Below are 26,033 nucleotides of genomic sequence, written 5' to 3'. Positions count from 1 at the left end.
ACCAAGAGTCAGACAACGATTCCGAAGATGAAGAATTTCTTTATCCTGGTGCGGATGTGTCGAATGCAACGACTGGGGATAACGAACGCGTACCTACGCCACCTGCTCCGTCACCTGCTCAACTTGAATCACTCTATGCAGCTGCCTCATCGGGTGACTTGCCACTCCTCAAAAAGCTCTTTGCGACGGCACTAGAATCAGGAAATGTCGAGTCCTTCAGTTTAGCAAATGTTGCATCTTCGCGTACTGGCTTGACAGCGTTGCATGCCGCTGCTAGCCGCGGATATCTGGGTATTGTGACTTGGTGTACGTTCTCTTTCCAGTCATCTCTTTGTTTGAGTCTGATGATTTGTGTCAGTGGTGGAAGATTGTGGTGCCATGCCAGACCTGGAAGATAAGGAAGGAGAGGTGCGCTGCCCTTATTCTTCACACTAGTGTTACACTCAGCCGTTTCAGACTGCCTTGCATAAAGCCTGTCTGAATGGCCACTTGCCTATCGTCCGCTATCTCCTCCCGGATAGGACAGATATACACGCTAAAGATGATGACGGATGGACAGCACTTCACAACGCTTGTTCAAAAGGTTATCTCGATATTGTTCGCTATATCTGCGAGAATGGAGGCGCAGACTTTGATTCTGATGGCACGCGACGTGTAGACGCGCGAAGCAAAGGAGGCTGGACGCCCCTAAGTCAGTGATTTGTCCTTTCACGATGTTATCCATTGTTTTAAGCTATTCTCTCTAGTGAACGCCGCATCCAAGGGCCACCTTCCCATCGTCCTTTATCTTCTCACCAAGCATTCTGCCAATCCTTTGGTTCGCAACAACTGGGGTGAAACAGCCTACGACGTAGCGGCAGCCGTCTTTGAAGTTTGGATCTGCGAGGTGCGCACTTGAAATTGAATATCGTCACGTTTGAAATTTCGCTTACACCCGTACAGGTCTTACAAAAAGCTGAAGCGGAATGCTGGAAGAACACGACGGTATCTTATGACAGTCTCGCAGTTCATACGACTGTTCCTCTCGTCCTGTATGAGAACCAAAGATTGGACACGCGTCTCAAAACTCTCGCGGTTTCTGGAGGTAGACCTAAATTTTCTGCGTCAGGCCTAGGAAAGCAGGGTCGGAAACCGCCTTTTGAATTGAGGATGCCCAAATCGGATGATAACGCAGGCGATGTACCCGCGTGGCGCAGCGACGTACAGCTTCCCCTTCGGAATAGCCCTTGGAAGCTTCCTCTTCCTCGGTCGGACGACCGGCACGCACTGGAAGGAGCGGAGAGGAGTCATTTCTGGCTGTATGTCCATGAAGTCTGATAAAACTTATTGTCTGATATCTTACTTTCTGCAGTTCGGACTGGACGCTGGACGTAACACATCCAGGAGTTGACGCAGAAGATGGTTGGCAGTATGCGCACCATTTTAATGATCCCGAGGACCAGTGGACAGCAGAGAAGCCGCCACCACTAGAAAGGCTCTTGACAGGGAGCGGCAGCGTCGTCTTGGGCGCGGCCGGTTCCTCGTCCAGACGGTCATCACATTCCTCTTCATCAGTTCCTCATGCGCCACATACATGGGTCCGGCGAAGAAGATGGGTGCGTGTCATGCGTAGGAGACTGGATATCCCTCCCTTGCCATTCTTGCAGCCCGATGGTAAAATGTACCATTTGGATGGACAAGGAGATCTCATACCATACGTCGACGATAGTCAAGATAACGCAGAAGGAGAGTCGGAGGGCCAGGAGCTTGGGCAGATGCAGTCATTTTTATCGTCAACACAAGATTATGTTGGGAGAGCTCGGTATCTGGTGGGAAATCAATCATCTCGTGACATTGATCCCGCTTCGTTATCTGCCATCGACGCTCGACGGGCGATTGCTAAGCTTGAACGTGCGACGATGGAGCTGAGGCAAGGGATATTAAGTGCGTGTTTGCCTGCATGTAAACATTAGCATGTCATTCTGACGTGGAACTGTTCCAGGTGACGATGATGTTGACAGGAAGAGGCAAGCCGAAGTGCTGTTGAATGCATATAGCAGGGATCTTGAGCGAAGAAGGCTAGCAGCAGGTGCTCATGGCCTCCTTATCTCGGGTGATGGTATGGTTTCTTTCACATATAATTTAGCGGCCACTCAAATTCCTGCTTCTTAGAAGATGATGAGGAACATGAGGAGTATGATGATGATTCAGACGAAGAGTTCCATTACCCAGGAGCCTCACCTTTGGAGACCTTGCGTTCCCCATCCCGGATGTCCAACTCAACGGACTATTTCAGTCAACCGGGTTCACGTTCGACAAGCCGTGTGCCGACCGACTTGACTCCACAGTTATCCCAGGCTCCTGATTTCCGGGTGCCTACCCATGAAGCGCCACAGAAGGTGGCACGATGGGCGTCTCCAAACCCTCATCAGATACATCGCTGGGAGAAAGATGAGGACGTGGATCAATGTCGAGACTGTCAACGCAGGTTTACATTCTTAAATCGGCGTGTATGTGTTATCTGTCTCTCTTTAATTCGTCATACTTAACGAGTTTTTTTTAGCACGTATGTATCTATTATCGTGCATTATTTCTGGATCCTCACACGCATGTCAGCATTGTCGTCGTTGTGGACGCATCTTCTGCGACAGATGTTCATCATATAGGGTATTGCTTGACCCGTCTGATATCGTGCAAGAGCCAGGTTTCCCCGAAGGTCTCGCGACATCCAGCTCTCAGAGGGTGTGTCGTGGTTGTCACGACGAAGTGAATGGGAATGTCCCGAGTAGGCTCGCAGGCATGCGCGTCAACTCCATGGAACGTGTCTTCATCGACCAAGGTCTACTGACGATACCCAGTCACTTGTCAAGAGGGGATGCTAGTTCGCAACTGAGTGATCTTGCCGAGTATGTGACATTCTTACGCCGTGACGACTTTGTCTAATACCCTTCGGTGCAGGTGCCCCGTGTGCAATCGGAATCTCGATACTATTGGGAATGCATCAGAGCAGGAGATACATGTAAAGAATTGTTTGGAAGGTGGATCTGGGACTACGCCACAGACTGCGAAATATCTTGTTTATAGCTTACCGGCAGAGAGCACGCTTATCGGTGTTGAATGTGAGAGTGTTCTATTCGTCTGCCTTGTGATGGTGCTGATGCTGTCACCCACTCCAGGTGTTATCTGTCTGGAAGAATTCGCTAAGGGTACACGACATTCACCTGGATCCTTTCCCATCACTGACCTGCGTTCTAGGTTCCATGGTTGCACGCCTAAGTTGCCTATGCAGTTTCCACAACAGTCTGTGTCCTCTGATTCTCTTATCCAACGCAATGGCTCACAAAAATACATTCAGCTTGCCTTTCTTCATGGCTCCAGCGCGGAAAGAGCTGTCCCGTACATGCTCGCTGACCAGGCAACGATACTTTTTTTTGGAGGAAGAAACGATACATTTACTACGACTATACGACAACTATGTTACTGGTTATAATGATACACACAATTCAGGAAGGATATTTCACTACCCGTCAATCGTCGTCCCGTGGCTCATAGAATGTGCTGTACCGAACCTTGGTGGCGTCTACCCGGATGATGTCGTAATAGTCCTCCTCATCAGGTTCGACGATATCCTGGCCCTTTCTGCCATCATCTTGATCGTCTTCAAACCAAGATGATGGGTCGTCGTCATCTTCACCTTCATCAGAGTCGTCCTCCAGGTCAGAGTCAGTTGGTTTGTGGTTCCTAAAAGATTTTAGTGCCAGAAGGTCGGGAACAGGAAAGATATCTTACATGAAGGCAAATATTCTCGCTTCTCTTTCCTCCTTGGACATATCACCATATCTCATGTCATAAACTCGCTTCTGTTTCTCTTCTATCCGTTGACGACGCTCCAGGTCAGCAACATGTCGGCGTTGCTCAATTTCAATAGCTTCATCCATACTGAGGGTACCCATGGCAGATGTCCCTTCTGCAGGTCCCTACTAGATCGATCAGAATATGTAAAAATACAGCTGATGACAACAGCACGCACGTATCTCCGAGCCAGAACTCTACGCTTCGTTTCAATAATCCTGCTCACAGGCGGCTCGGGCGTCATTTCGACGTCCATCTCGTCTTCACCTTTTATTCTTGTATTTCTCATACTAGTGTTTATCTTATCGACTCCTTCGAGTTCCGCTAGTAGCGCTTGGATTTCCCGTTGCTCCGCGGAAATTCTGTGTATATAATTGGATGTGGAAGCACCTCTGAATACGGAAATGTCAATGTAGGGTCGGCACTGAAGAGAAAGAGTGCATACGGTGAAGCGAGGAGCTTAGCATTGCTGTCATACCGATCGTGGAGTTCGCGTATAGACATCTCCTGGACGGGACGTTGTTTCGGTTTGGGCGGGGCTAGAAAACCGTGCGGTATTACACGCTGTGGTCGTGTAGGGGACACGGGAGAACTAGGTGGTGAATACATGGTTGTATAGTGGGGAATGTTGGATGGTGTCCACAGTCAAACGTCCTGGCTTTTATAGGTTTTCACGAGGCTAGAGAAGTTTCCTTTTCGGGATCTCTATACGCCACAACTACAGTCAATATTGTTGCACAGCTCTCCCGGTTCCGGCCGCCATAATGGTGTTGTACAGACTAGTAAAATACACAGGTACTGGAAGAAGGGCAAGCGACCAGTCCTCTTCCGTTTCTCTGGGTCACAGAAACAGCCTAATCCTATCAAATAATAGTACATAACATCTTCATTTACAAATCACTAATTCCTTTAACTGAACATGTTGTCGTTGTGCTGGAGTTGCAACATGCGTAAGCTTAGCGACATCAAAAAGTATCATAACGTACCGGGCCAGGAGGCGGGAATTCATCATTGTCTGGGCCCCAGATATTGCCGCGACCGGGAAGACCCCTACCTCTGCCTGGGATGGCTACGCCGGGGCCCACAGGGTCAAACCGAGCACCAGGCGGAGCACCCATAGGCGGCAGGAAGCCGTCTCCTCCCCACGGCCCGCGCTGCTCCCATTCCCTTCGCCCTCCAACACCTAGAATAGGGTGGTTTGGGCCAACGAACATCCCGTCATCGTCTCCGCCTGGAAATAAGGAAGGTGGATTAAAAGGGTTCACTGGGAATGGATCCAAGTCCCTCCTGCCAATTTCAAGGGGGTTTCGCGGCGGTAGCTGGGTCGAAGGAAAGCGGTGAGGAGACTCTTCGTCGGGATTATATCGAGGAATCTGCGGGGGTTGTGCAGCTCGCGGAACTTCGGTCCGAGCAGAAGACGCCGTCTCGCTTGCGGTTACTTCGGTATAGCCTTCCTTTCTCAGCCCCGGAACAAGTGCTTGGATAATTTTGAGCTTTAGCTGAGTAACAAAATCGGCAACGCGATTGGAAGATATGAAACCGTGTACAAGAGGCGGTGCGTCGGATGCATTGATATCATACGGAAAGAAAGAAGAAGACACAAAGTCATCGGTAGCGATATCAAGCGAAGCAGCTTTATCACTCTAAAGGATGCTGTCAGCTGGTTTCACTCAAGGGCATTCCCAAGAACGTACCTCGAGTGCGATAGCATTAATAACCGTACGTGCTCCGAGCTTGGATACTTTTATGAGAAACTCAAGGCTGCTTTGATCATGTTTGTAGCGAAACGTGAAGTTTCCGGGACTGTGTTTATTCCATTCAACGGGGAGAACGTTGTTTGTATCAGAAAATGATGACGTGGATTCATCTACGCCAACGAGGCGAAAGGATAAGGCAGACAGGACTGTATGCAACAACGCAGCAATGCCATCCTGAGGTGACGCAAGGACTTTCGCCGAGGGAGGAAGTAAGGTAGGAAAGAGAGACAATAGAGCAGCGGGGTCAAGAATATCTTTAGACATGAGTATATCTAGTAACGGTGAGTTCTAACAAAGAACAGATAACTGCGAAGACAGCGTACTACAGTCGACTCAAGTCGAGGTGGGAGTCAGAGACACAAAGCATCGCCGATTGGTCAGCAACTTCAGATCAAGAACCTCGAAGTGAAACAGATACAAACAATAACTTCTTTCTTCTCACCCACCTCCAAGAACAGTCATGGTGCGCAGGGATAGGTCGTACTCCCCAGATTCGTCCAATAAACGGGTAAGACACTCTCACCGTTCACCTCGGTCACCGTCGCCGACTAGGCGCAATAGCCAAAGGGGTAGCAATAGATCTCGGTATGAAGACGACAGGGACCGTGACCGGGACGGAGAATGGGATATCAGAGACAGAGATCGTGCAAGGGAAAGGGAACGCGAACGCCTCCGCGACGAAAGATACCGAGAAGAGCGGCGGAGAGAGGCCCTGAGACGTGACGACCGACGCGATGACAGAAGGGATGACCGGAGACGTTCACGCTCTAGAGACCGCCGTCCTGCTACACCTCCTCGGTCTCAGTCAACTACAGAGGCTGCAGCGACTCCTCCTCCACCAGAGGATGAGAAGGTTAAGGCTCGTCGGGCAAAATTGGAAGGCTGGCGGAAGGAGCGGGATGCCAAAAAAGCCCTCGGTGAAGCCAAGGCTAAGGCAATGGCCCTAGCGGGTAAATCTGCGCCAGGTGTGTGCCCTTTTTTCCTCATGTATAACTCGATTTCACACCACTTGATCATGCCTTAGTAATCACCGACAACGGAAAACCTACTGGGCAGCTAAATCGTGCAGCACTCGGCGGCCTTGGCTTAAAAGGCCTACCACTCAAGCCCGAGTTTGCGAAGCAAAGCAAAACTGCCGCGTCTATGGATGATTCGGTGGAGACGAAACGGAAGCTCGAAACCCTCGGTGATATGCCTGCTGTCGATATGACTATGGCCGAAGGAGAAGCAAGCGTTGGTGATTTGGAGGTCGATGACGACGACGAAGAAGCCAACCGTCTGGACCAAGCTCGAAAATCAAAGGCGCAGGATGCGATGGATGTGGAGGAGGAGGACGAAGCTGATCCCTTGGATGCCTTCATGAGTAGTGTGAAAGAGGAAGTGAAGAAGGTCAACATGGAAGATATGAAGAAGATGTTAGGCGGTAACAACGGTACGAAGTCGCGCATTCGATTGGACGAAAGGATGGCAGATGAGGAAGCGGATGACGTCGGAGACAACATCGTCATGGATGAGCTCGATACGACGGAGCTTAATCCTGAGGATATCTTGGCGTTGGCTGCGAAAAAAGCCAAGAAGAAAGAATTGGCTTCTGTTGATCATTCACGCGTCAAGTATGAGTCCTTCCGCAAAGAGTTTTACGTCCCTCCGCCAGACATTGCGGCCATGACCGACGAGGAAGCGGAGCTGTTAAGGCTCGAACTCGACAGTATCAAGATCAGAGGTGTTGACTGCCCTCGTCCAGTGACGAAATGGAGTCACTACGGTTTACCAGCTAATTGGTGAGCTTTCCGCAATTTCCCTGTGGATTCTAGATAATAATCAGTTTTTTTACAGTCTCGATGTCATCAAACGTCTAAATTATGTAGCACCAACTTCGATTCAAGCCCAGGCCATCCCTGCTATCATGTCTGGCCGAGATGTTATCGGTGTCGCAAAGACGGGTTCAGGAAAGACCATCGCATTCCTCTTACCTCTTTTCCGCCATATAAAGGACCAGCGCCCGCTAGAACAAATGGAAGGTCCGATTGCTATTGTCATGACGCCTACGCGAGAGTTAGCAGTACAAATACATCGAGAATGCAAGCCCTTTTTGAAAGTAATGAACCTGCGTGTGAGTCATACGTGCATATACTCTTGATTTTCCAACTAACCTTCTCTTAGGCTGTGTGCGCTTATGGAGGATCACCTATCAAGGACCAGATTGCGGAACTGAAAAAGGGCGCGGAAATCATCGTCTGTACCCCCGGTCGGATGATTGACTTGTTGACGGCGAACTCTGGACGAGTGACGAATCTCAAACGAATCACCTACGTCGTTCTTGATGAAGCTGACCGCATGTTCGACATGGGGTTCGAACCTCAGGTCATGAAAATTGTAAATAACATACGACCTGATCGTCAGACGGTGCTATTCTCGGCCACGTTCCCGAAGCAGATGGACTCGTTGGCACGCAAAATCCTTCGGAAGCCTTTGGAGATCACTGTCGGTGGTCGATCTGTTGTGGCTGCAGAGATTGAGCAGATAGTGGAAGTACGCCCAGAAGAATCCAAATTCACACGGCTTCTCGAAATTCTTGGGCAGATGTATAACGAGGATCCTGAGTGTCGCACGTTAGTTTTCGTCGATAGGCAGGAAGCAGCTGATAACCTACTTCGGGAACTTATGCGGAAGGGATATCTGTGTATGTCTTTGCATGGAGGCAAGGACCAAGTCGACAGAGATTCTACTATCGCTGATTTCAAAGCTGGTGTTGTTCCTATCGTTATTGCTACTTCGGTCGCCGCGCGGGGCTTGGATGTTAAGCAGCTGAAGTTGGTCATTAACTTTGATGCACCCAATCATATGGAGGACTACGTCCATCGTGCTGGACGGACGGGTCGGGCTGGAAATAAGGGCACTTGTGTGACATTCATAACGCCTGAGCAAGATAGATACTCAGTGGATATCTATCGCGCTTTGAAGGCGAGCAATGCTACGGTTCCCAAAGATCTGGAAGATCTCGCTAATGGTGAGTTCATGCGTTGTGACCTGGTCATTAAACTAAACATCTTTGCAGGCTTCCTTGACAAACTCAAGACAGGGAAGGCACATGCCGCAGGTTCCGGATTCGGTGGAAAGGGCCTCGATCGTCTCGATAAGGAGCGTGACGCGCGAGAGAAAGCTGAACGTAAAGCCTACGGTGAACCAGACGAAGAAAAGACCTCCACCGCCGAAGAGGCTACTGCAAAGGCCACTGCTACCAATGGTGACGATATGACATTTGGTAACTTCAAAGTCGAGATCAGGAGAGGCCCAGCACCAGACTCGTCAAAGGGTCTTCTTGGGGTTGGCGGGGCAGTGGCCGCTGCTCGTCGTTTGGCACATGCGAAGGAGGAAGAGAAATTGCAGGCTCAGATGCGCGCCGCCGAAGATGCTGCTGCTCGGGCTGGCAAGGATACCCCTGCTCAGAAACAGGCTCTGAGTGTCGTGTCCAAGCTTAATGCCCAAATAAGGGCACAGAGACTGGTTTTGCAATCTCAGATTCAATTGGAGGAAAGTGGGGGTCCAAAAAAGCTCCCTGCGAGCACCTCCGATTCTTCCGATTTCCATGCTATTATACCTATCAACGATTATCCTCAAAAGGCAAGGTGGCGGGTTACCAACAAGGAAACGATGGTCCAGGTAAGTGTGACACAAGAGTTCGTACTCTTTTATCTGACCAATCTCTGTTCTAGCTCATCGATATGACGGGTGCATCAGTAACCAACAAAGGTATGTTGGACGTTCACTTTCTCCTTCTATGTGCTAATGCCACTATAGGTATTTACTACGAAAGTGGCAAAGAACCGCCTCTCGAAGGCCCGCCGAAGTTGCATCTTCTTGTTGAATCCAATGAGGAATACAGGGTTCGTCGTGGTTGTCTTCATTTGCACGAACAGATGTCTAATACTGTTTGCTAGGTCGAACAAGCCGTTAGAGAAATCAAGCGGTTGCTTATCGAGGCATCTGCAGCTGCATTACAGGCAGAGATGCGCAATCCTACTGGCACGATGGGAAGATACAGCGTTTTGTAACCTATTAGAACTTATTATGTAATGTACGCTTCGCCATTATCATAGATCCATATATTTTTACACAACGACGACCATAACCCAACATGCATTCCTTATATAAAGGACTAAATTTATCGAAGACCAAAGCCCCTCGACTTGTAGTTGGTATTGCCGTTGAGGGAAGATCCATGACCAGACTCTCGGACCTTCTTTTCGACCTCCGTCACCTTCGTGTCGACCTCTTTCACAGCACCATCAATCCATTGTAGACTCTCCAAATGGCTGCTCAAAATTTGAGCTATTTGAGTCATTGGGTCCTGAGATGAGCTATCTGAAGGTAACGACAAGGAATTGACCGATTCAATGATTTGTGTCAGCGATCCCGAGAGATCGTCAAGGTTGGTTTGCAGGTCCGTGGCCAGCATGTAACTGTGATACTATGTTAATAAAGTCCGGCAATGACAGATGACGAGAAAGCGTACTTCTTATCCCGTTCCATGTCAGCTGGCCCTTTATCGATGGACCTAAGATTTGCCCCTTGCCCACCGAATATTTCTTGGGCTGTCTTTTCATACGCATCCAACGTCGCAGCGAGGTCTCTTTGCTGTTGTTCGATGTGATCAAGTGATTGATTTACTTCATTCTGTTCTCGCTCCGCAGCCAGGACGTGACCGTACAGAGCCGCTAACTGTAAGATATATCACGTTCGACAGTGTTTACTTCGAGTGAAGAGCACATACATTGTTCCCGTTTTCTATAAGAGCTCGGTCCCAGACAGCGACCTCTCCAGCGAACTTGTTGAATTCGCGGACATGCGTCTCAAGATCCGTTGACCATTTGTTGACGATCTCTTCGATAGTCTTTCCCTTGAGCATGGAAGGCGGCTGCACCGCGACGGGTGCAGTTGACGTACTGGGAGTGAGTCCTTTTGTCCAGGTTAGAACGGGTCAGATGATAGGATGTGATACCCACCTGAAGGTTTGTCACCTTCTTTTTCAGCGGGTTTCGCGCCTAAGCCAAAGGATGAAGCTATTTACTTTGGTCAAAAACGAGGTCTTGGAAAGTGCAAAAGCCTTACCCGCAGGCGTATCCTTCTTCTCTTCAGGTTTTGAACCCGGAAGACTAAAGGCAGATACGGCTGCTAATGTAACATGAGAATACGCACTATAAGCATGAAGACACACGTACGAGTTCCTTCTTTCTTTTCAGCAGGTTTAGTACCAAACAAGCCACCTGAGTTTTGTTTAATTGGAGAAGACAGGCATTCTAAAGAGAAGCGAACCTGAGGGAGTAGCAGTGGATGATGCTGCGGGTGTTGAGGTTGATGCAGTTGTTGAAGTCCCTGCTGCAGTATTGCCAAAGAGACCTGGGTTCAAAAGACCACTGCCCGAAGCCGCCGGCTGCGCGGTTGATGTTGAAGCACCAGGCGTAGACGATGACGCTGCTGAAGCACCAGTGGAGGCAGACGTTTGACCAAATAAGTTGTTGCCGAAAAGGTTTGGCTTCGATGCATTGGAGTCAGTAGAAGTACCAGCAGGAGGAGCGCCTAAAGGCGAAGCGGCGGCAGGAATAGCACCTGCGGGTTTGTTAAACATACTTGCGCCAAAAATGTTAGATGCTGGTGTGACGTTTGCTGCAGCTCCGCCGCCAGAGGCAGCCGGAGTTGAAGTAGTAGTAGTCGTAGTGGCAGCAGGTGTGGTTCCGAAACTGCTTGCAAAGGCGCTCGGTTTTGGTGCAGTGGACGCGTCTCCAGCTGGCTTTGGTGTGGATCCAAACAATCCTCCTCCGGCAGTCCCACTAGATGCGGCTGGTTGGCTGAAGACTAGAACAAAAAGGTCAAGTTACGACACTCGAGTGATTGGAGGCAAATTATCTCTCACAGCTTGAAGTCGGTTGGGTCATCGTTGTGCTGTTCCCTACCGGCTTAGGGAGACCGAAAGCACTCCCACCCGCGGGCGTCGCCGCTGCCGTAGTAGTAGAATTCGTGTTTCCGCCTCCAAATAGGCTGCCACTGGCAGGAGTTGTAGAGGTATTCGTTGAGGTGTTTCCAAAAGCGCTTGGTTTTGCTAAAAGACAAAGACCATGAACACATATTCAACGATAAAAAGACAGCGACGCACCTCCAAATGCACCGAATGGACTTGGATTACCACTGCCTGATGCTCCAGACGCGCCGCCTCCAGAAAAAAAACTGCTGCCTTGGCCAAATGCACTCATGATAGCTCTGTCTCCGGTATGAATACAAGCACGTTACAATGAGAGCTGGGCTGACGGTGAAAATGAGCGTTCTATGCGAACGATTGAAGGAAGGTGAACAAGAGCCGGATTGGGAATTTGTTTTAATTATTTACGAATATGCTAGTCGAAAACCCAGATTAGGCTCCAAGCACTATATATACTGTGCCTTATCGGGTAACGGGTCACACATAGTAACGGGTCAAACACTCATTTCTCGACAACCATGCCACCTTTTCATGAACGGTTTTTTGTAGATGCTAGATATCATAGATTTGCATATATTTACCAACTATCATACATTCATGTTTTAAACTCACTCAGTAATGAAGTGATTGCTGTGACAAATCATAAAAATGTCATCGTCGATCCACCCTCATGCGAGTACTGGCCGGCACTGACTGTTAATATCAGTCTTGGACCCTTCTATTACATCAATGTCAACTTCCTTTTGCTATTTAGGTGGTGTCAGGGAGTACAAGGCTATCACACCCATTGGAAAATAAGTCCAGGATACATACAGTTGGGTATGTCTATCTCAAAATTGGCAAGGCCATAGCTTGTTCATTTGAGTCTATCCTAGCAAATCTTTACCCAATTTTGTTCTCCATGAGTGCCTCTCACTCATGAAAATTCACCGTGAATTTTTGTACATCTCAAGCCAGTTCTACAAATATTTCTTAGAAGGCTATCTGATGGAGCCGAAGATTTCCCGCTGACCACGAATGAGTATTGCAGAGACAGGAAATATCTTTGAGTGAAGATTCAAGTAGATTCCGGTATTCAGCATGACTTCCTCAGACAATGAAGGCCTGATTTATCCTCAAAACACAAGCACGGTAGACTAACTTAAACTCAAATGCTGTAGTATTGAGCCCTGTCAAGTGGCGGGTGACTCGTTACTACTGTAGCTATGGCAGTCATCGGGAGTTGGATTTGCCTCAGCCACGTACACACATATCCTCATCCTCATCCTCATCCTCATCCTCTTGATTGCAGTTCTATGCCCCATCATGCTGATCCATTCGAGGATGAGCCATATGTCCAAGTCGACCCACTTGACCTCGAAGGCAAAACATATGAGGAAAAAATCCAGATGGCAATCAAAGCTATCGAGCGCAATGGCTTTAAGGTCAATGGCTGTCCTAATTATTCATTCAGTGAAGCAGCCCGAACATTTGATGTAAAGAAAACCACGCTCACTGAACGATTCCATGGGAGAAAAACACGAGTGGATGCACATGAGCATGAACGGAGGATGAGCCGTGGAGGTGAGGAGGCACTGGTAGAATGGATCATAGAGCTGGGACGACGAGGCATTCCAGTTCATCCATCAGCTGCGGCAGCATATGCATCAAAGCTGTGTGGGGAGGAAGTCGGAGAACACTATGTGCGTCGCTTCAGGATGCGCCATCCAGAGTTGAAAGCAAAATAGACTATGGGCTTGGAAAAGTGTCGAGCACAGGCACTTAATCCTGCAACAACCACAGAATTCTTCAAGTTACTTAAGGAGATATCAGAGAAGTACGACATCGCACAGGAGAATATCTACAATATGGACGAAAAGGGGATACAGTTGGGGATAGGGAAACGTGTCCTGGCATTGGTTGATCGCGACCAAAAGGAAGTTTACCAGGTTGAAGATGGGAATCGCGAGCTGGTTACGGTTATAGAGTGTATGTGTGCTGATGGAACAACACTGCAGCCATCGGCAGTGTTTAAGGGTGCACGAAGAGACTTGGAGTGGGGTCGTGATAATCCCTGTAACGCTAGGCGAGCATCCATTTGATTGATTGTTATATAAAGCTTACAGAATTTTTAGTATATCCCACTCGCCAAAGGGTTGGACAGATCAAGAGCTTGGATCTGCTTGGCTGGAACGGGATTTTGAGCCTCAGACAGCGGCGAAGAACAAGTCTGGAGGCTATCGATTACTGATCCTGGACGGCCACAATTCACATACAACGTACCGCTTTTGTTCCTTTGCGGAAGCGCACAAGATCATTGTTGTCTGTCTTCCCCCCCACACAACCCACCGTCTTCAGCCTTGTGATGTTGGTGGCTTTGGGCCTCTCGCTTCATGCTGGAAAGCTGTGGTGAACGAGGCAGCAGTTGACTATATTCCCATCCGGAAAACCAACCTTCTTCGATACTATGCCAAAGCTCGTGAGAAAGCTTTCTCTATAACCACAGTCAAGAGTGCATTTCGACGTACTGGAATATATCCACTCAACCCCGATGTTATCGAGCCATTGGCATTTGCACCTGCTCTAAACACCACCACAAAGGCTGCACAGCCAGTAGCTGCAACACAGCCATCCCTCCTAGTTTTGCGGGAGCACAACACTGCCGATCCTAATCCCAATCCTGAGCCCGCAGAGCTACCTTTGACGGAGGTAACAAACACACATGCGCGCCAATTCCGGCTTGCAAGTAACACAATGATGATGCCACGGCCAGCGGGAGCGTCTCGCTCAGCCCTGTTGCGAGAAAATGCCGAACTTCGAAAGCTAATGGAAATGGCTGCTTTTCAAATGGAAAAGGACTATACGCAGAAAGTTCTCATGGATCAAGAAAATGAGCGAATTCGAGGACGTCTTTTTCAGAAGATTAACAAACCATTGAAGAAGCAGTCAAATGCCTATGCACGGCATATGACCTCAGAAGAGTCGTTACAGCAGCTGGCAGAGGAAGACTGGAAGGCGAAGATGAAGATCATGTTCACATCGCATGAATGGAAGGAGTGGAAGACAAAGTGTGCAACAAAACGGAAAGAGATGGCATTGGAGGAAAAGGAGAAAGAGAAGGAAGCGGGACGGGCAGAACGTGCTGCTCTAAAGGAGAAAAGAGCCAACAAAAAGGCAGAGGAAAAGACGAGAAAGGCGGAAGAAAAAGCGGAACAAGAAAGAGAAAAGGCCATGGAAAAGGAACGAAAAGCATTAGCAAGGACTCATGCTATGCAGAAAAAGAAGCAGGTGCAGGAAAGGGCAAAGATGGAGAAAGCTATCAGGAGCTTGGCTGCCAAAGAGGCGAAGGCTGCAGCTGCCGCAAAATTGGCCATGAAGAAGACCAGGTTGAGGAGCAGGAAGCAGACGCACACAGACAATGAAGAAGGCATCAATGATGATAGCGCAGACACTCACGATGGCAGAAAAGAAATGGATCCCCCAGGAGTATTACCAACATCTTCACCTGTCCCATCAACGATGCTAAAGCCCAGGCCACGTCCACGGCCCCTACACCGTGTTGCAATCATGTCTGGTAGCCAACCAACATCTCCTACATCTCTGGTACTTCAGCACCTGCCATCCACACAAAAAGGACCACCCAAGGCCATATTGACGCCGGAATCAGAGGCTGATGGTTCATGTTCTGAGTCACTTGCTAGCAGCGGTCCAAGGCGGTCTTCACGGGCCAAAAAAGTGGTCAAAAGGTGATCTTTTATATTGAGGACATGCTCTGTATGCAGGGTTTGTGTTATGAGCTTGTTAGAAAAGCAGCTGTGATGATTGATGTGGGGGAAATGGTGAGACGATGATGGTTGGCGGGTATCGGCTTCTTTTCGGAATTTCTTTGCCGGTTGACCCGGTTCCATGCTTTTGCCGGAATCTGACTCTCCCAATAAAAAAATTTATATCACAGAATCCGAAGCAGGCATAAATGTCAAAAGTACATAGAATAATAGCTTATATATTTCACTCGCTATATATAACAAATTTGAAGTGGTTTTTGTTATCTACAAGTGCAGGGGTCTCAAAAATGCTGGGTTGACCCGTTTCCCGGTCAGGCACAGTATATGATGATCATTACCACCGGTGCTTGAGTACTTTCTGATAGAACGCACGAGGGCACATTGACCATCACGGACAGCCTCATTACTTACCAAAACTCGATGAATGCTTTGCTCACTGGACGATCTCCCATACCATGACAATCTCTCGCACCGACTCGAGCTCGACTACTGTGCCTGACCGGGAAACGGGTCAACCCAGCATTTTTGAGACCCCTGCACTTGTAGATAACAAAAACCACTTCAAATTTGTTATATATAGCGAGTGAAATATATAAGCTATTATTCTATGTACTTTTGACATTTATGCCTGCTTCGGATTCTGTGATATAAATTTTTTTATTGGGAGAGTCAGATTCCGGCAAAAGCATGGAACCGGGTCAACCGGCAAAGAAATTCCGAAAAGAAGCCGATACCCGCCAACCATCATCGTCTCACCATTTCCCCCACATCAATCATCACAGCTGCTTTTCTAACAAGCTCATAACACAAACCCTGCATACAGAGCATGTCCTCAATATAAAAGATCACCTTTTGACCACTTTTTTGGCCCGTGAAGACCGCCTTGGACCGCTGCTAGCAAGTGACTCAGAACATGAACCATCAGCCTCTGATTCCGGCGTCAATATGGCCTTGGGTGGTCCTTTTTGTGTGGATGGCAGGTGCTGAAGTACCAGAGATGTAGGAGATGTTGGTTGGCTACCAGACATGATTGCAACACGGTGTAGGGGCCGTGGACGTGGCCTGGGCTTTAGCATCGTTGATGGGACAGGTGAAGATGTTGGTAATACTCCTGGGGGATCCATTTCTTTTCTGCCATCGTGAGTGTCTGCGCTATCATCATTGATGCCTTCTTCATTGTCTGTGTGCGTCTGCTTCCTGCTCCTCAACCTGGTCTTCTTCATGGCCAATTTTGCGGCAGCTGCAGCCTTCGCCTCTTTGGCAGCCAAGCTCCTGATAGCTTTCTCCATCTTTGCCCTTTCCTGCACCTGCTTCTTTTTCTGCATAGCATGAGTCCTTGCTAATGCTTTTCGTTCCTTTTCCATGGCCTTTTCTCTTTCTTGTTCCACTTTTTCTTCCGCCTTTCTCGTCTTTTCCTCTGCCTTTTTGTTGGCTCTTTTCTCCTTTAGAGCAGCACGTTCTGCCCGTCCCGCTTCCTTCTCTTTCTCCTTTTCCTCCAATGCCATCTCTTTCCGTTTTGTTGCACACTTTGTCTTCCACTCCTTCCATTCATGCGATGTGAACATGATCTTCATCTTCGCCTTCCAGTCTTCCTCTGCCAGCTGCTGTAACGACTCTTCTGAGGTCATATGCCGTGCATAGGCATTTGACTGCTTCTTCAATGGTTTGTTAATCTTCTGAAAAAGACGTCCTCGAATTCGCTCATTTTCTTGATCCATGAGAACTTTCTGCGTATAGTCCTTTTCCATTTGAAAAGCAGCCATTTCCATTAGCTTTCGAAGTTCGGCATTTTCTCGCAACAGGGCTGAGCGAGATGCTCCCGCTGGCCGTGGCATCATCATTGTGTTACTTGCAAGCCGGAATTGGCGCGCATGTGTGTTTGTTACCTCCGTCAAAGGTAGCTCTGCGGGCTCAGGATTGGGATTAGGATCGGCAGTGTTGTGCTCCCGCAAAACTAGGAGGGATGGCTGTGTTGCAGCTACTGGCTGTGCAGCCTTTGTGGTGGTGTTTAGAGCAGGTGCAAATGCCAATGGCTCGATAACATCGGGGTTGAGTGGATATATTCCAGTACGTCGAAATGCACTCTTGACTGTGGTTATAGAGAAAGCTTTCTCACGAGCTTTGGCATAGTATCGAAGAAGGTTGGTTTTCCGGATGGGAATATAGTCAACTGCTGCCTCGTTCACCACAGCTTTCCAGCATGAAGCGAGAGGCCCAAAGCCACCAACATCACAAGGCTGAAGACGGTGGGTTGTGTGGGGGGGAAGACAGACAACAATGATCTTGTGCGCTTCCGCAAAGGAACAAAAGCGGTACGTTGTATGTGAATTGTGGCCGTCCAGGATCAGTAATCGATAGCCTCCAGACTTGTTCTTCGCCGCTGTCTGAGGCTCAAAATCCCGTTCCAGCCAAGCAGATCCAAGCTCTTGATCTGTCCAACCCTTTGGCGAGTGGGATATACTAAAAATTCTGTAAGCTTTATATAACAATCAATCAAATGGATGCTCGCCTAGCGTTACAGGGATTATCACGACCCCACTCCAAGTCTCTTCGTGCACCCTTAAACACTGCCGATGGCTGCAGTGTTGTTCCATCAGCACACATACACTCTATAACCGTAACCAGCTCGCGATTCCCATCTTCAACCTGGTAAACTTCCTTTTGGTCGCGATCAACCAATGCCAGGACACGTTTCCCTATCCCCAACTGTATCCCCTTTTCGTCCATATTGTAGATATTCTCCTGTGCGATGTCGTACTTCTCTGATATCTCCTTAAGTAACTTGAAGAATTCTGTGGTTGTTGCAGGATTAAGTGCCTGTGCTCGACACTTTTCCAAGCCCATAGTCTATTTTGCTTTCAACTCTGGATGGCGCATCCTGAAGCGACGCACATAGTGTTCTCCGACTTCCTCCCCACACAGCTTTGATGCATATGCTGCCGCAGCTGATGGATGAACTGGAATGCCTCGTCGTCCCAGCTCTATGATCCATTCTACCAGTGCCTCCTCACCTCCACGGCTCATCCTCCGTTCATGCTCATGTGCATCCACTCGTGTTTTTCTCCCATGGAATCGTTCAGTGAGCGTGGTTTTCTTTACATCAAATGTTCGGGCTGCTTCACTGAATGAATAATTAGGACAGCCATTGACCTTAAAGCCATTGCGCTCGATAGCTTTGATTGCCATCTGGATTTTTTCCTCATATGTTTTGCCTTCGAGGTCAAGTGGGTCGACTTGGACATATGGCTCATCCTCGAATGGATCAGCATGATGGGGCATAGAACTGCAATCAAGAGGATGAGGATGAGGATGAGGATGAGGATATGTGTGTACGTGGCTGAGGCAAATCCAACTCCCGATGACTGCCATAGCTACAGTAGTAACGAGTCACCCGCCACTTGACAGGGCTCAATACTACAGCATTTGAGTTTAAGTTAGTCTACCGTGCTTGTGTTTTGAGGATAAATCAGGCCTTCATTGTCTGAGGAAGTCATGCTGAATACCGGAATCTGTTGAGATAAGCGGTAATTCTCCAGCCGCTCACCCGGATATAGCAGGGAACCCTCGTAAACAGGCGAGGGTTGTCTTTGTTCGACTACCTATTTATCTACTCGCCGTGTACACTAATAGAAGCAACAGGATGTAATAAACTAGTTCTTGCCTGACTAACCCTGACAGCCGATGATCCCGACGTCAACTGCGCTGTGATGCGCGACACTTGAAACTCCAACACACCCCCGCAAGTTCGCGCATCAATACCAAAAACAGAAAGAAAAGAAAAGAAAAAACATACACCCCCGGAAGGTGAATACCGTGGTGGGAAAGAATAGCCTAGAAAGCAACATCAGAATCGCTCTCGATAGCCAACCCGGCAAAGTCCGCCGCCGCAGTCTTTTTCTTTCTGGACCTCCACCACTTTGCCCTCTCCTCGCAATCGGCCTTCAAGTGCCCAGGCTTATCGCAGAAGAAGCAAATGAGGTCAACTCGACTGTTGCCCTTCGCCTTGCCGCTACGAAAGGCGACGGCTGCAACGTCCTCGCTATCCTCTTTGTCCATCTCGGAGCGTCCTGGGGCAAGCGATGCTTGGCGCGTCTCCTCGTTGAGCAAGCGAACGATCACATTTGAGAGTGTGAGCTGGTCGGGCGGGGTCGCGTCAAAGTTGATAATGACGTTCTCGTAGGAAGGGGGAAGTCCCATGGTGAGTGCAAGGATTAGATCCTGGTCGCTAACATCGATGCCGGCCAGTTCCATCGCCTTCGCCATCCGCCTGATTTGCCCAACCCAAGACTCCATACCCTGCCCCTCAAGCATCTTCGCAGTCAAGAACTTCCTTCGCAGGGACAAGCTCGTCGCAAAGCCCTGTGCACGATGCACGGTCTGCAAGTTCCCCCAGATCTCCCGTGGGTCCTTCGAGTCCATGTGCGCCAGCTGCCCGACATCCACCCTCAAAATCATCTCGGCCCTAGCCTCCGCCATCTTCTGCTTATCCCGTGCCTTCAACTTCGTCGTGATCTCCACCAAGATCTCTGACTCCGACTTCCCATCTCCATCAACCTCAATCTCGACAATGTCGGTCCAGAGCTTCCGACGTGTGAGCTCGGCCTCCATCATCACTCGCCATTCCGCAAAGTTTCCGACCGATAACTTGGGAAAACGCGCACCAAACAACTCGTCCGACATTTTGCTCTATAGGCAATCTCGACGCGGCAAACAACGAATGTGGAGAGCAAAAAACGAACAACTGGACCGTCTCGTGGACCAGCAAAGCGAACGACCAGACCGTCTCGTGGTCTAGCAAGTGACAAAGGTGATCTCGACACCAGTGTCGGGGTGGCGGTGTAGCGATAGTCTCGAGAGTCAGCACAGAGAACGAGAGCGACAAGGACTGTGGGTTATGCAGCCTGTTTGTGTTGAGATAAGCGGTAATTCTCCAGCCGCTCACCCGGATATAGCAGGGAACCCTCGTAAACAGGCGAGGGTTGTCTTTGTTCGACTACCTATTTATCTACTCGCCGTGTACACTAATAGAAGCAACAGGATGTAATAAACTAGTTCTTGCCTGACTAACCCTGACAGCCGATGATCCCGACGTCAACTGCGCTGTGATGCGCGACACTTGAAACTCCAACAGAATCTACTTGAATCTTCACTCAAAGATATTTCCTGTCTCTGCAATACTCATTCGTGGTCAGCGGGAAATCTTCGGCTCCATCAGATAGCCTTCTAAGAAATATTTGTAGAACTGGCTTGAGATGTACAAAAATTCACGGTGAATTTTCATGAGTGAGAGGCACTCATGGAGAACAAAATTGGGTAAAGATTTGCTAGGATAGACTCAAATGAACAAGCTATGGCCTTGCCAATTTTGAGATAGACATACCCAACTGTATGTATCCTGGACTTATTTTCCAATGGGTGTGATAGCCTTGTACTCCCTGACACCACCTAAATAGCAAAAGGAAGTTGACATTGATGTAATAGAAGGGTCCAAGACTGATATTAACAGTCAGTGCCGGCCAGTACTCGCATGAGGGTGGATCGACGATGACATTTTTATGATTTGTCACAGCAATCACTTCATTACTGAGTGAGTTTAAAACATGAATGTATGATAGTTGGTAAATATATGCAAATCTATGATATCTAGCATCTACAAAAAACCGTTCATGAAAAGGTGGCATGGTTGTCGAGAAATGAGTGTTTGACCCGTTACTATGTGTGACCCGTTACCCGATAAGGCACAGTACCACTGACAGTATCCCTCTCGAGTCGTTTGTGTTTTTCAACTGCAATTTGTAACTATACCGTCGCTGATACGCATTTTAGCAATTGTACTACGCTACACTCTCCGGCGTTTGCTACCCTTCAGGGTAAGATACCCGAAAACTGGATCCAACATGTTCACCCCCAAGGCTGGCTTTATTTTTCCTGCTCGTCTCTCAAGATTGTCACTGCCTATGATATACGCGACCCCGACATTTATGAAACTCTTATGATGAATGCCGCCGAGTATCCACTTTCTGGACTCGAAGACGCGATGGAGGTGCAGCTGTCTGGTCATCGCAATCCAGGGTCTCTCAAGTCTCCTACTTTGAACTTGGTCATCAATCACTTGCATTGTGTCGCGTCCTATGAGTTTCAGGAAGTCAGAAACGACATCGTCTCTGTCACAGATCCCTACATTTGTAAGTATTCGACACTTCCTTCTACTGTGAGCGACCTGGCTGACAGTGCCTATAGTGAACCGTCGCCGTCGGTTATATTGGAATTTTGTTTGCAAATATCCCTCCCACATACGGTGTCCAGACAGGGCCATCGCAGACGCTTCGGATGCGTTAACATGGTATTATGTCAGTCCATCAATCTTTGACTTTGGAAACGTCCGAGTAATACTTCTTAGACGGATAATTTGGTGCGCGGCTCTCGGAGTACAGTGCCCTTTTCCAAGACAGAATGCGAGGAACTTCGTGGTGTTCTGAATGAAATGACGCGTAAGCCACGTCTATCTCTCGTCGTTTCACTTACATGACTTCATCAAATACAGTTCCCCAAAACGCAGGTAGCATTGCAAAAACTGCCTTTCTGGCTTGGTTTCTACGGGAAGCATGCAGCTTTCGCGATGCCGAGTACTACGGACTTCATACTGAAAGCACTGCAAACACTATTCTGGCAGAGAGACAGCGCCCTAACCTCACTCCCGCGTTAGAAAATCCGTCTCCCTCTATCTCTCCTTTTGTACACTTGCTCATCAACGTGGTGTTCTTTGGAATCCCGAAGACATACGTGGCATATCTCAAGCAATCGTTCCAGTACAAGGGAAGGCTCAATAATATGCATCAGAATTGGGGAGATTATATCTCCAGGCTAGTCAGAGAATATTCGAATTTCCTTCTCATTGTAAATATCTCTGTTTTCACGCATCGTCGTTCGCTAACCATCATCTTTTCGTCAAGTCAACTGTATTGCTTTCGTTCGTCCCTTCTCTATTTTGCATCTCCATCAGTGTTCCTGATCCAGTCTGTCAGCGCGACGGTGTCATTTCTCGCCGTCCCCGGTGCCTCTCCAGCTTGCCAAATGGCAACAACAGTGTCGGTCTTCACCTCGCTTGGTAGCATCATAGTAGGCGTGTTTTCGATTTGGAGACACCAAGGAAATACAAGAGGTACGGATGCAGTGAGTGTCTATTCCTTTTCGTCTTACTTGATGATTTGTAACTTGTTGAAAAGTATGCCTATATGCGGAACGCGCAGCATAACTGGTTTGGAATCTACGGACACGCCATGCTGTTGAGTCTCCCCGCTGTACTGCTTGTGTGGTCAATTCTTGCGTTTGCTGTGTCCATTGTTGTGTATACATCGCAAAGCACGAGTGGAAGTTCACTGCGTGTCTCTGCTTGGGTAGCCCTGGCTATATTTGTTTTGATCGTGACCACTGTCATAGGTGCGATTCACACACTATCTACGGTGTGGACTATCCACCGACGTCCATTTTGGTTCTTGGATCGCGTCCGTTCCTGCTGGGTGTCGCCATCTGCAGAATCCTCTGTTGTAGTATAACAATCACTATTTTCTTGTGGCCCACGATATTGTCAAACCAGCCATTAAATATTCAAATTTTGATAAACCTCGGATAACAGGCTCATCTATTGCAGCGTAGTGACGTGGAAGCTTTAGTGGTTTCATGGCACATTGTTTCTTTGGGTATTCATCGCAATAGACGCCTTTTGTGCGACTGCTAACGAAGGCTATCAGTTCCGCCTCTGGTACCGTTTCCTACTGTGGTCTTGCCTAGACATCTACTTCTAGTTAACAGGAACGTGGCCGACAAACCATGTATTTTGCCAATATTTTGCTGATAATTTACAGCCTTGAAACCTCTAGATGATACACGTTGTAGGGACCGACGCGGGCCGCGGCTCTGTCTCAATCGGATCGGCTTCCAATTAATCTTCCCAGCTACTACTTCTACACCAGTACATTACGCGTTCTCAGACGCGCTGGTGCCGATATCTCTTACAATACATACCGGAGGCAAAGATAACGGTAGTGACTCCCTGTGTTGCGAAATGCCGACGGGAAAAGAACTTATCTTTGGCTTATCGGTGGGCTTCCGTGCCAGCATGTGCTTATGAATCACCGCTTCATCAGCTTTTATAAGCGAGCCAAGGGCGTGTAACGTATCTCTTCCCACCCAACGACGCGCACGACATGTATTCCGAGAAACTACCAGAGGCTATCGACCTTTCCCACCACCTCTCGGAGGTCTCCAAGGCCAGGGCGATTTCTCCGTTGAAGGGCCTGCAGAAGTACATGACCAAGCCGGGGTTGATAACGATGGCTGGAGGTGTGCAGGTCGCTGGTATTCTTATTGTTCTGCTGCTCACTCTCTATGATATGCAGGCACTCCTAGCCCCGAGTACTTTCCATTCTCTACCGTCTCTGGAGAGACATTGATTCCCGAATCGTTCCCGCTCACAACGCAGTCATCGTCTTCATTCTCATGGTTCTGGAAAATTTTCGGCGCTGGAGCAGGAAAGAAGGAAAAGACGACGTCCTTCACCATCAACAAGTGGCCTGCTCACACCGGTGACCTCAACTTGGCTACCGCGTTGCAGTACAGTTCGCACCCTTTGTGTCTGAGTCGGTCATATCATGTACTTATGGGGCAATAGGTCCCGCCACAGGCCTCGCTGCACTCCAGAAGATTATACAGGAGTTCAGCCAGAAGGTCTACCAACCTAGTTACAAGAATTTCACGACTTTGGTATGGTCATTCGCGTCTATCGCGCCAACTAATAGTTGACCGACGGTTATTTTGCTCTGTAGATCGATGCCGGTAACACTGACGGATGGGGTAAGGCTGCATTAACTCTCCTGAACCAGGGCGATGGCGTTCTCTGTTCGGAGTGGACATATCCTAGCGCGTTGGCAGTGAGTTTCGTCACCGTTCATCGCAAGCGTACCTTAATTCCAACGTCATTGCAGGGCATCAGACCATGGGGTATCAAGACCGTTCCAATTGCTATGGACGGACAGGGGATGCGCAGCGACTCTCTTCGCGAGACGCTCGCGTCTTGGAATGAGGCTGAACGGGGATTCAAGAGGCACGCTCTTTAAACTGCTATCAGCGCGTCTGACAGCACTAACGGCACCCTCAGACCTCATGTGATGTACATCATCCCCGTGGGGCAGAACCCCACAGGCGCTGTGAGCATTCAGGCATCCCACGAGAATGACGTGCTTATGCATCGTTATAGACTATGGAAGCGCAACGTAAGAAGGAAATTTATGACATATGTGTTGAATTCGGTATGTTTTCCATAACCATTATGATGCAAGATGGTTCTGAATTCGCCAGATGTCATCATCGTCGAGGATGACCCATATTATTTCCTTCAGCAGAGTCCCTATGTACCTAAGGATCAGCGCGCAGACGAAGATGCCTTCTCTCGGACATCGACAGAAGAGAAATTCATCGCTCAACTGGCACCGAGTTTCTTGAAGTAGGAATTTGCTGACTCTACGGCAATTCCCATATCTTATCCCTATTTCAAGATTTGATTACCAAGGTCGAGTCATCCGTCTTGATACCTTTTCCAAGGTAGGTCCGAAATCCTGCTCCCATCCAATAAACTATATACTTCGTAGACCGTTGCGCCGGGATGTCGTCTTGGTTGGTTCACTTGCAATCCCCAGTTCGCTGAGCGCTTGGAGAGGGCTGGCGAGACAAGCACTCAGGCTCCGTGTGGTTTTGCCCAGGTACTTCTATGATCTTTGCCACCCATTTAATTCTGTCTGATCACCATCTTAGGTCATGGTCACCTCGCTCCTTCTCAACTGGCACTATGAGGGATACGTCCGCTGGCTGCGAGGTTTGTTGCTTCCAGCATTGCATTGATCAGCACGGTTCACAATCTCCATCCATCATAGCACTTCGTCTGCAGTACCAAGAACGACGGGACGCCTTCATCGACGCCTTAGCAGATGCTTTCCAACTTGACATGGCCATTGAGATCAACGGACATCGCAAGGGCTCCCTCGTTTATCACGCTTCTTTGAAGCCGGAACGTCAATTCAGCGAGAAATCGACCATGAGGTATTCGAAGCCTCTATTTTCGTTTGTGCCCCCTTCGTCGGGGATGTTTGTCTGGGTATGCACATCGGCACTTCACTCCACACCGGTATTAAATAGGCTACGTGTAGTTGAAACTTCACCTCGAGGAACATCCGTCATATACGGCGGTTGGCTACAAGGCGTTGGAGTTCAAGCTCTGGACTGCGTTGGCGGACCATGGCGTCTTGTTCGGTTTCGGTGAGCTTGTTTCACTAAAAGCACTCCAACGGCTTCTAAAGGATGTGCCAAGGATCCATGTTTTCAGCGTCTACGGTCACAGACGAGACGAAAGGAGATGGTCATTTCCGTATTAGCTTTAGCTCGACCGAGGTATGGGCCTGTTATGATCGATTATCTTCTCCGTTGTGAATAGCTGACACATTTACCCTTTCAGCATGACGACATGAAGAAGGCCGTGTCAACGTTCGCCCTCGTCTTCAGGGAATTTATGAAAGATTAGTAGATTGTACTAATTAGACCAAGTTTTTGGTCCTTTCACAGTTATCAACGATGTAGAATATGGTTTTACTTGTTCAAAATCATGCGCTTTGTCCCTACGAGGAAACTCTTGTCCACTTCACACGAAGTTGG

At 48.6% G+C, this 26,033-nt stretch overlaps 9 protein-coding genes across 9 annotated transcripts; 5 read left to right on the top strand and 4 right to left on the bottom strand.

The window, feature by feature from the left end:
* Positions 1-745: 745 nt before the first annotated feature.
* Positions 746-3,767, top strand: EV420DRAFT_1665311 (FYVE-domain-containing protein; the record flags this gene model as incomplete). The annotated part of the gene is made up of 10 exons (XM_060478971.1): positions 746-886; positions 943-1,298; positions 1,352-1,923; positions 1,982-2,092; positions 2,155-2,489; positions 2,596-2,885; positions 2,938-3,098; positions 3,156-3,185; positions 3,235-3,279; positions 3,335-3,767. Coding segments are annotated over 10 exons (2,097 nt in total), but the record flags the coding sequence as incomplete, so codon positions are not given.
* EV420DRAFT_134432 (uncharacterized protein) lies at positions 3,488-4,595 on the bottom strand. Its single transcript, XM_060468954.1, has 4 exons — positions 4,277-4,595; positions 4,010-4,223; positions 3,769-3,956; positions 3,488-3,720 (listed from the first exon to the last, which is right to left on the bottom strand). The coding sequence occupies exons 1-4, from the start codon at positions 4,438-4,440 to the stop codon at positions 3,507-3,509; spliced, it is 780 nt and encodes a 259-aa protein (XP_060333611.1). The 5' UTR covers positions 4,441-4,595; the 3' UTR covers positions 3,488-3,506.
* Positions 4,596-4,796: 201 nt separating this feature from the next.
* On the bottom strand, positions 4,797-5,852 carry EV420DRAFT_1266567 (PI31 proteasome regulator N-terminal-domain-containing protein; the record flags this gene model as incomplete). The annotated part of the gene is made up of 2 exons (XM_060467340.1): positions 4,797-5,474; positions 5,526-5,852. The coding sequence occupies 2 exons, from the start codon at positions 5,850-5,852 to the stop codon at positions 4,797-4,799; spliced, it is 1,005 nt and encodes a 334-aa protein (XP_060333610.1).
* A 196-nt stretch (positions 5,853-6,048) lies between these two features.
* EV420DRAFT_1640172 (P-loop containing nucleoside triphosphate hydrolase protein) lies at positions 6,049-9,643 on the top strand (the record flags this gene model as incomplete). Its single annotated transcript, XM_060477067.1, has 8 exons — positions 6,049-6,553; positions 6,613-7,369; positions 7,425-7,701; positions 7,752-8,598; positions 8,647-9,251; positions 9,305-9,341; positions 9,390-9,475; positions 9,530-9,643. The coding sequence occupies 8 exons, from the start codon at positions 6,049-6,051 to the stop codon at positions 9,641-9,643; spliced, it is 3,228 nt and encodes a 1,075-aa protein (XP_060333609.1).
* Positions 9,589-11,839, bottom strand: EV420DRAFT_1665297 (Nsp1-like C-terminal region-domain-containing protein; the record flags this gene model as incomplete). The annotated part of the gene is made up of 10 exons (XM_060478970.1): positions 9,589-10,051; positions 10,105-10,310; positions 10,363-10,547; positions 10,595-10,651; positions 10,701-10,760; positions 10,811-10,855; positions 10,905-11,198; positions 11,220-11,444; positions 11,503-11,688; positions 11,743-11,839. 10 exons carry the CDS (start codon positions 11,837-11,839, stop codon positions 9,754-9,756), a joined length of 1,653 nt encoding a protein of 550 aa, XP_060333608.1. The 3' UTR covers positions 9,589-9,753.
* A 1,456-nt stretch (positions 11,840-13,295) lies between these two features.
* EV420DRAFT_1477588 (uncharacterized protein) lies at positions 13,296-15,294 on the top strand (the record flags this gene model as incomplete). The annotated part of the gene is made up of 2 exons (XM_060469433.1): positions 13,296-13,517; positions 14,155-15,294. The coding sequence occupies 2 exons, from the start codon at positions 13,296-13,298 to the stop codon at positions 15,292-15,294; spliced, it is 1,362 nt and encodes a 453-aa protein (XP_060333607.1).
* Positions 15,295-16,174: 880 nt separating this feature from the next.
* On the bottom strand, positions 16,175-18,173 carry EV420DRAFT_1477587 (uncharacterized protein; the record flags this gene model as incomplete). The annotated part of the gene is made up of 2 exons (XM_060469432.1): positions 16,175-17,314; positions 17,952-18,173. The coding sequence occupies 2 exons, from the start codon at positions 18,171-18,173 to the stop codon at positions 16,175-16,177; spliced, it is 1,362 nt and encodes a 453-aa protein (XP_060333606.1).
* A 2,968-nt stretch (positions 18,174-21,141) lies between these two features.
* Positions 21,142-22,885, top strand: EV420DRAFT_1265860 (uncharacterized protein; the record flags this gene model as incomplete). Its single annotated transcript, XM_060467296.1, has 6 exons — positions 21,142-21,514; positions 21,570-21,679; positions 21,730-21,820; positions 21,874-22,238; positions 22,347-22,502; positions 22,556-22,885. Coding segments are annotated over 6 exons (1,425 nt in total), but the record flags the coding sequence as incomplete, so codon positions are not given.
* Positions 22,886-23,536: 651 nt separating this feature from the next.
* EV420DRAFT_1619312 (pyridoxal phosphate-dependent transferase) lies at positions 23,537-25,902 on the top strand (the record flags this gene model as incomplete). Its single annotated transcript, XM_060475458.1, has 15 exons — positions 23,537-23,672; positions 23,729-23,947; positions 24,001-24,092; positions 24,155-24,259; positions 24,314-24,399; positions 24,469-24,535; positions 24,586-24,637; positions 24,687-24,831; positions 24,884-24,929; positions 24,977-25,087; positions 25,140-25,200; positions 25,259-25,479; positions 25,532-25,640; positions 25,693-25,772; positions 25,837-25,902. The coding sequence occupies 15 exons, from the start codon at positions 23,537-23,539 to the stop codon at positions 25,900-25,902; spliced, it is 1,596 nt and encodes a 531-aa protein (XP_060333604.1).
* Positions 25,903-26,033: the final 131 nt, after the last annotated feature.

This window comes from Desarmillaria tabescens (assembly GCF_030435595.1).
Source record: "Desarmillaria tabescens strain CCBAS 213 chromosome Unknown EV420scaffold_10, whole genome shotgun sequence".
NCBI lineage: Eukaryota > Fungi > Basidiomycota > Agaricomycetes > Agaricales > Physalacriaceae > Desarmillaria > Desarmillaria tabescens.
Note: the sequence above shows the minus strand (reverse complement) of the source record. Positions and strands in the feature narration are given on the sequence as shown.

What these genes read in the sequence shown, in the direction of transcription:
- EV420DRAFT_134432 (XM_060468954.1), bottom strand. Translation starts at nt 4,440, where the DNA reads ATGTATTCACCACCTAGTTCTCCCGTGTCCCCTACACGACCACAGCGT. An exon ending in GAGTTCTGGCTCGGAGATAC is followed by an intron (nt 3,957 to 4,009) that starts GTGCGTGCTGTT and finishes TCGATCTAGTAG; the next exon opens with GGACCTGCAGAAGGGACATC. An exon ending in GCGAGAATATTTGCCTTCAT is followed by an intron (nt 3,721 to 3,768) that starts GTAAGATATCTT and finishes AAAATCTTTTAG; the next exon opens with GAACCACAAACCAACTGACT.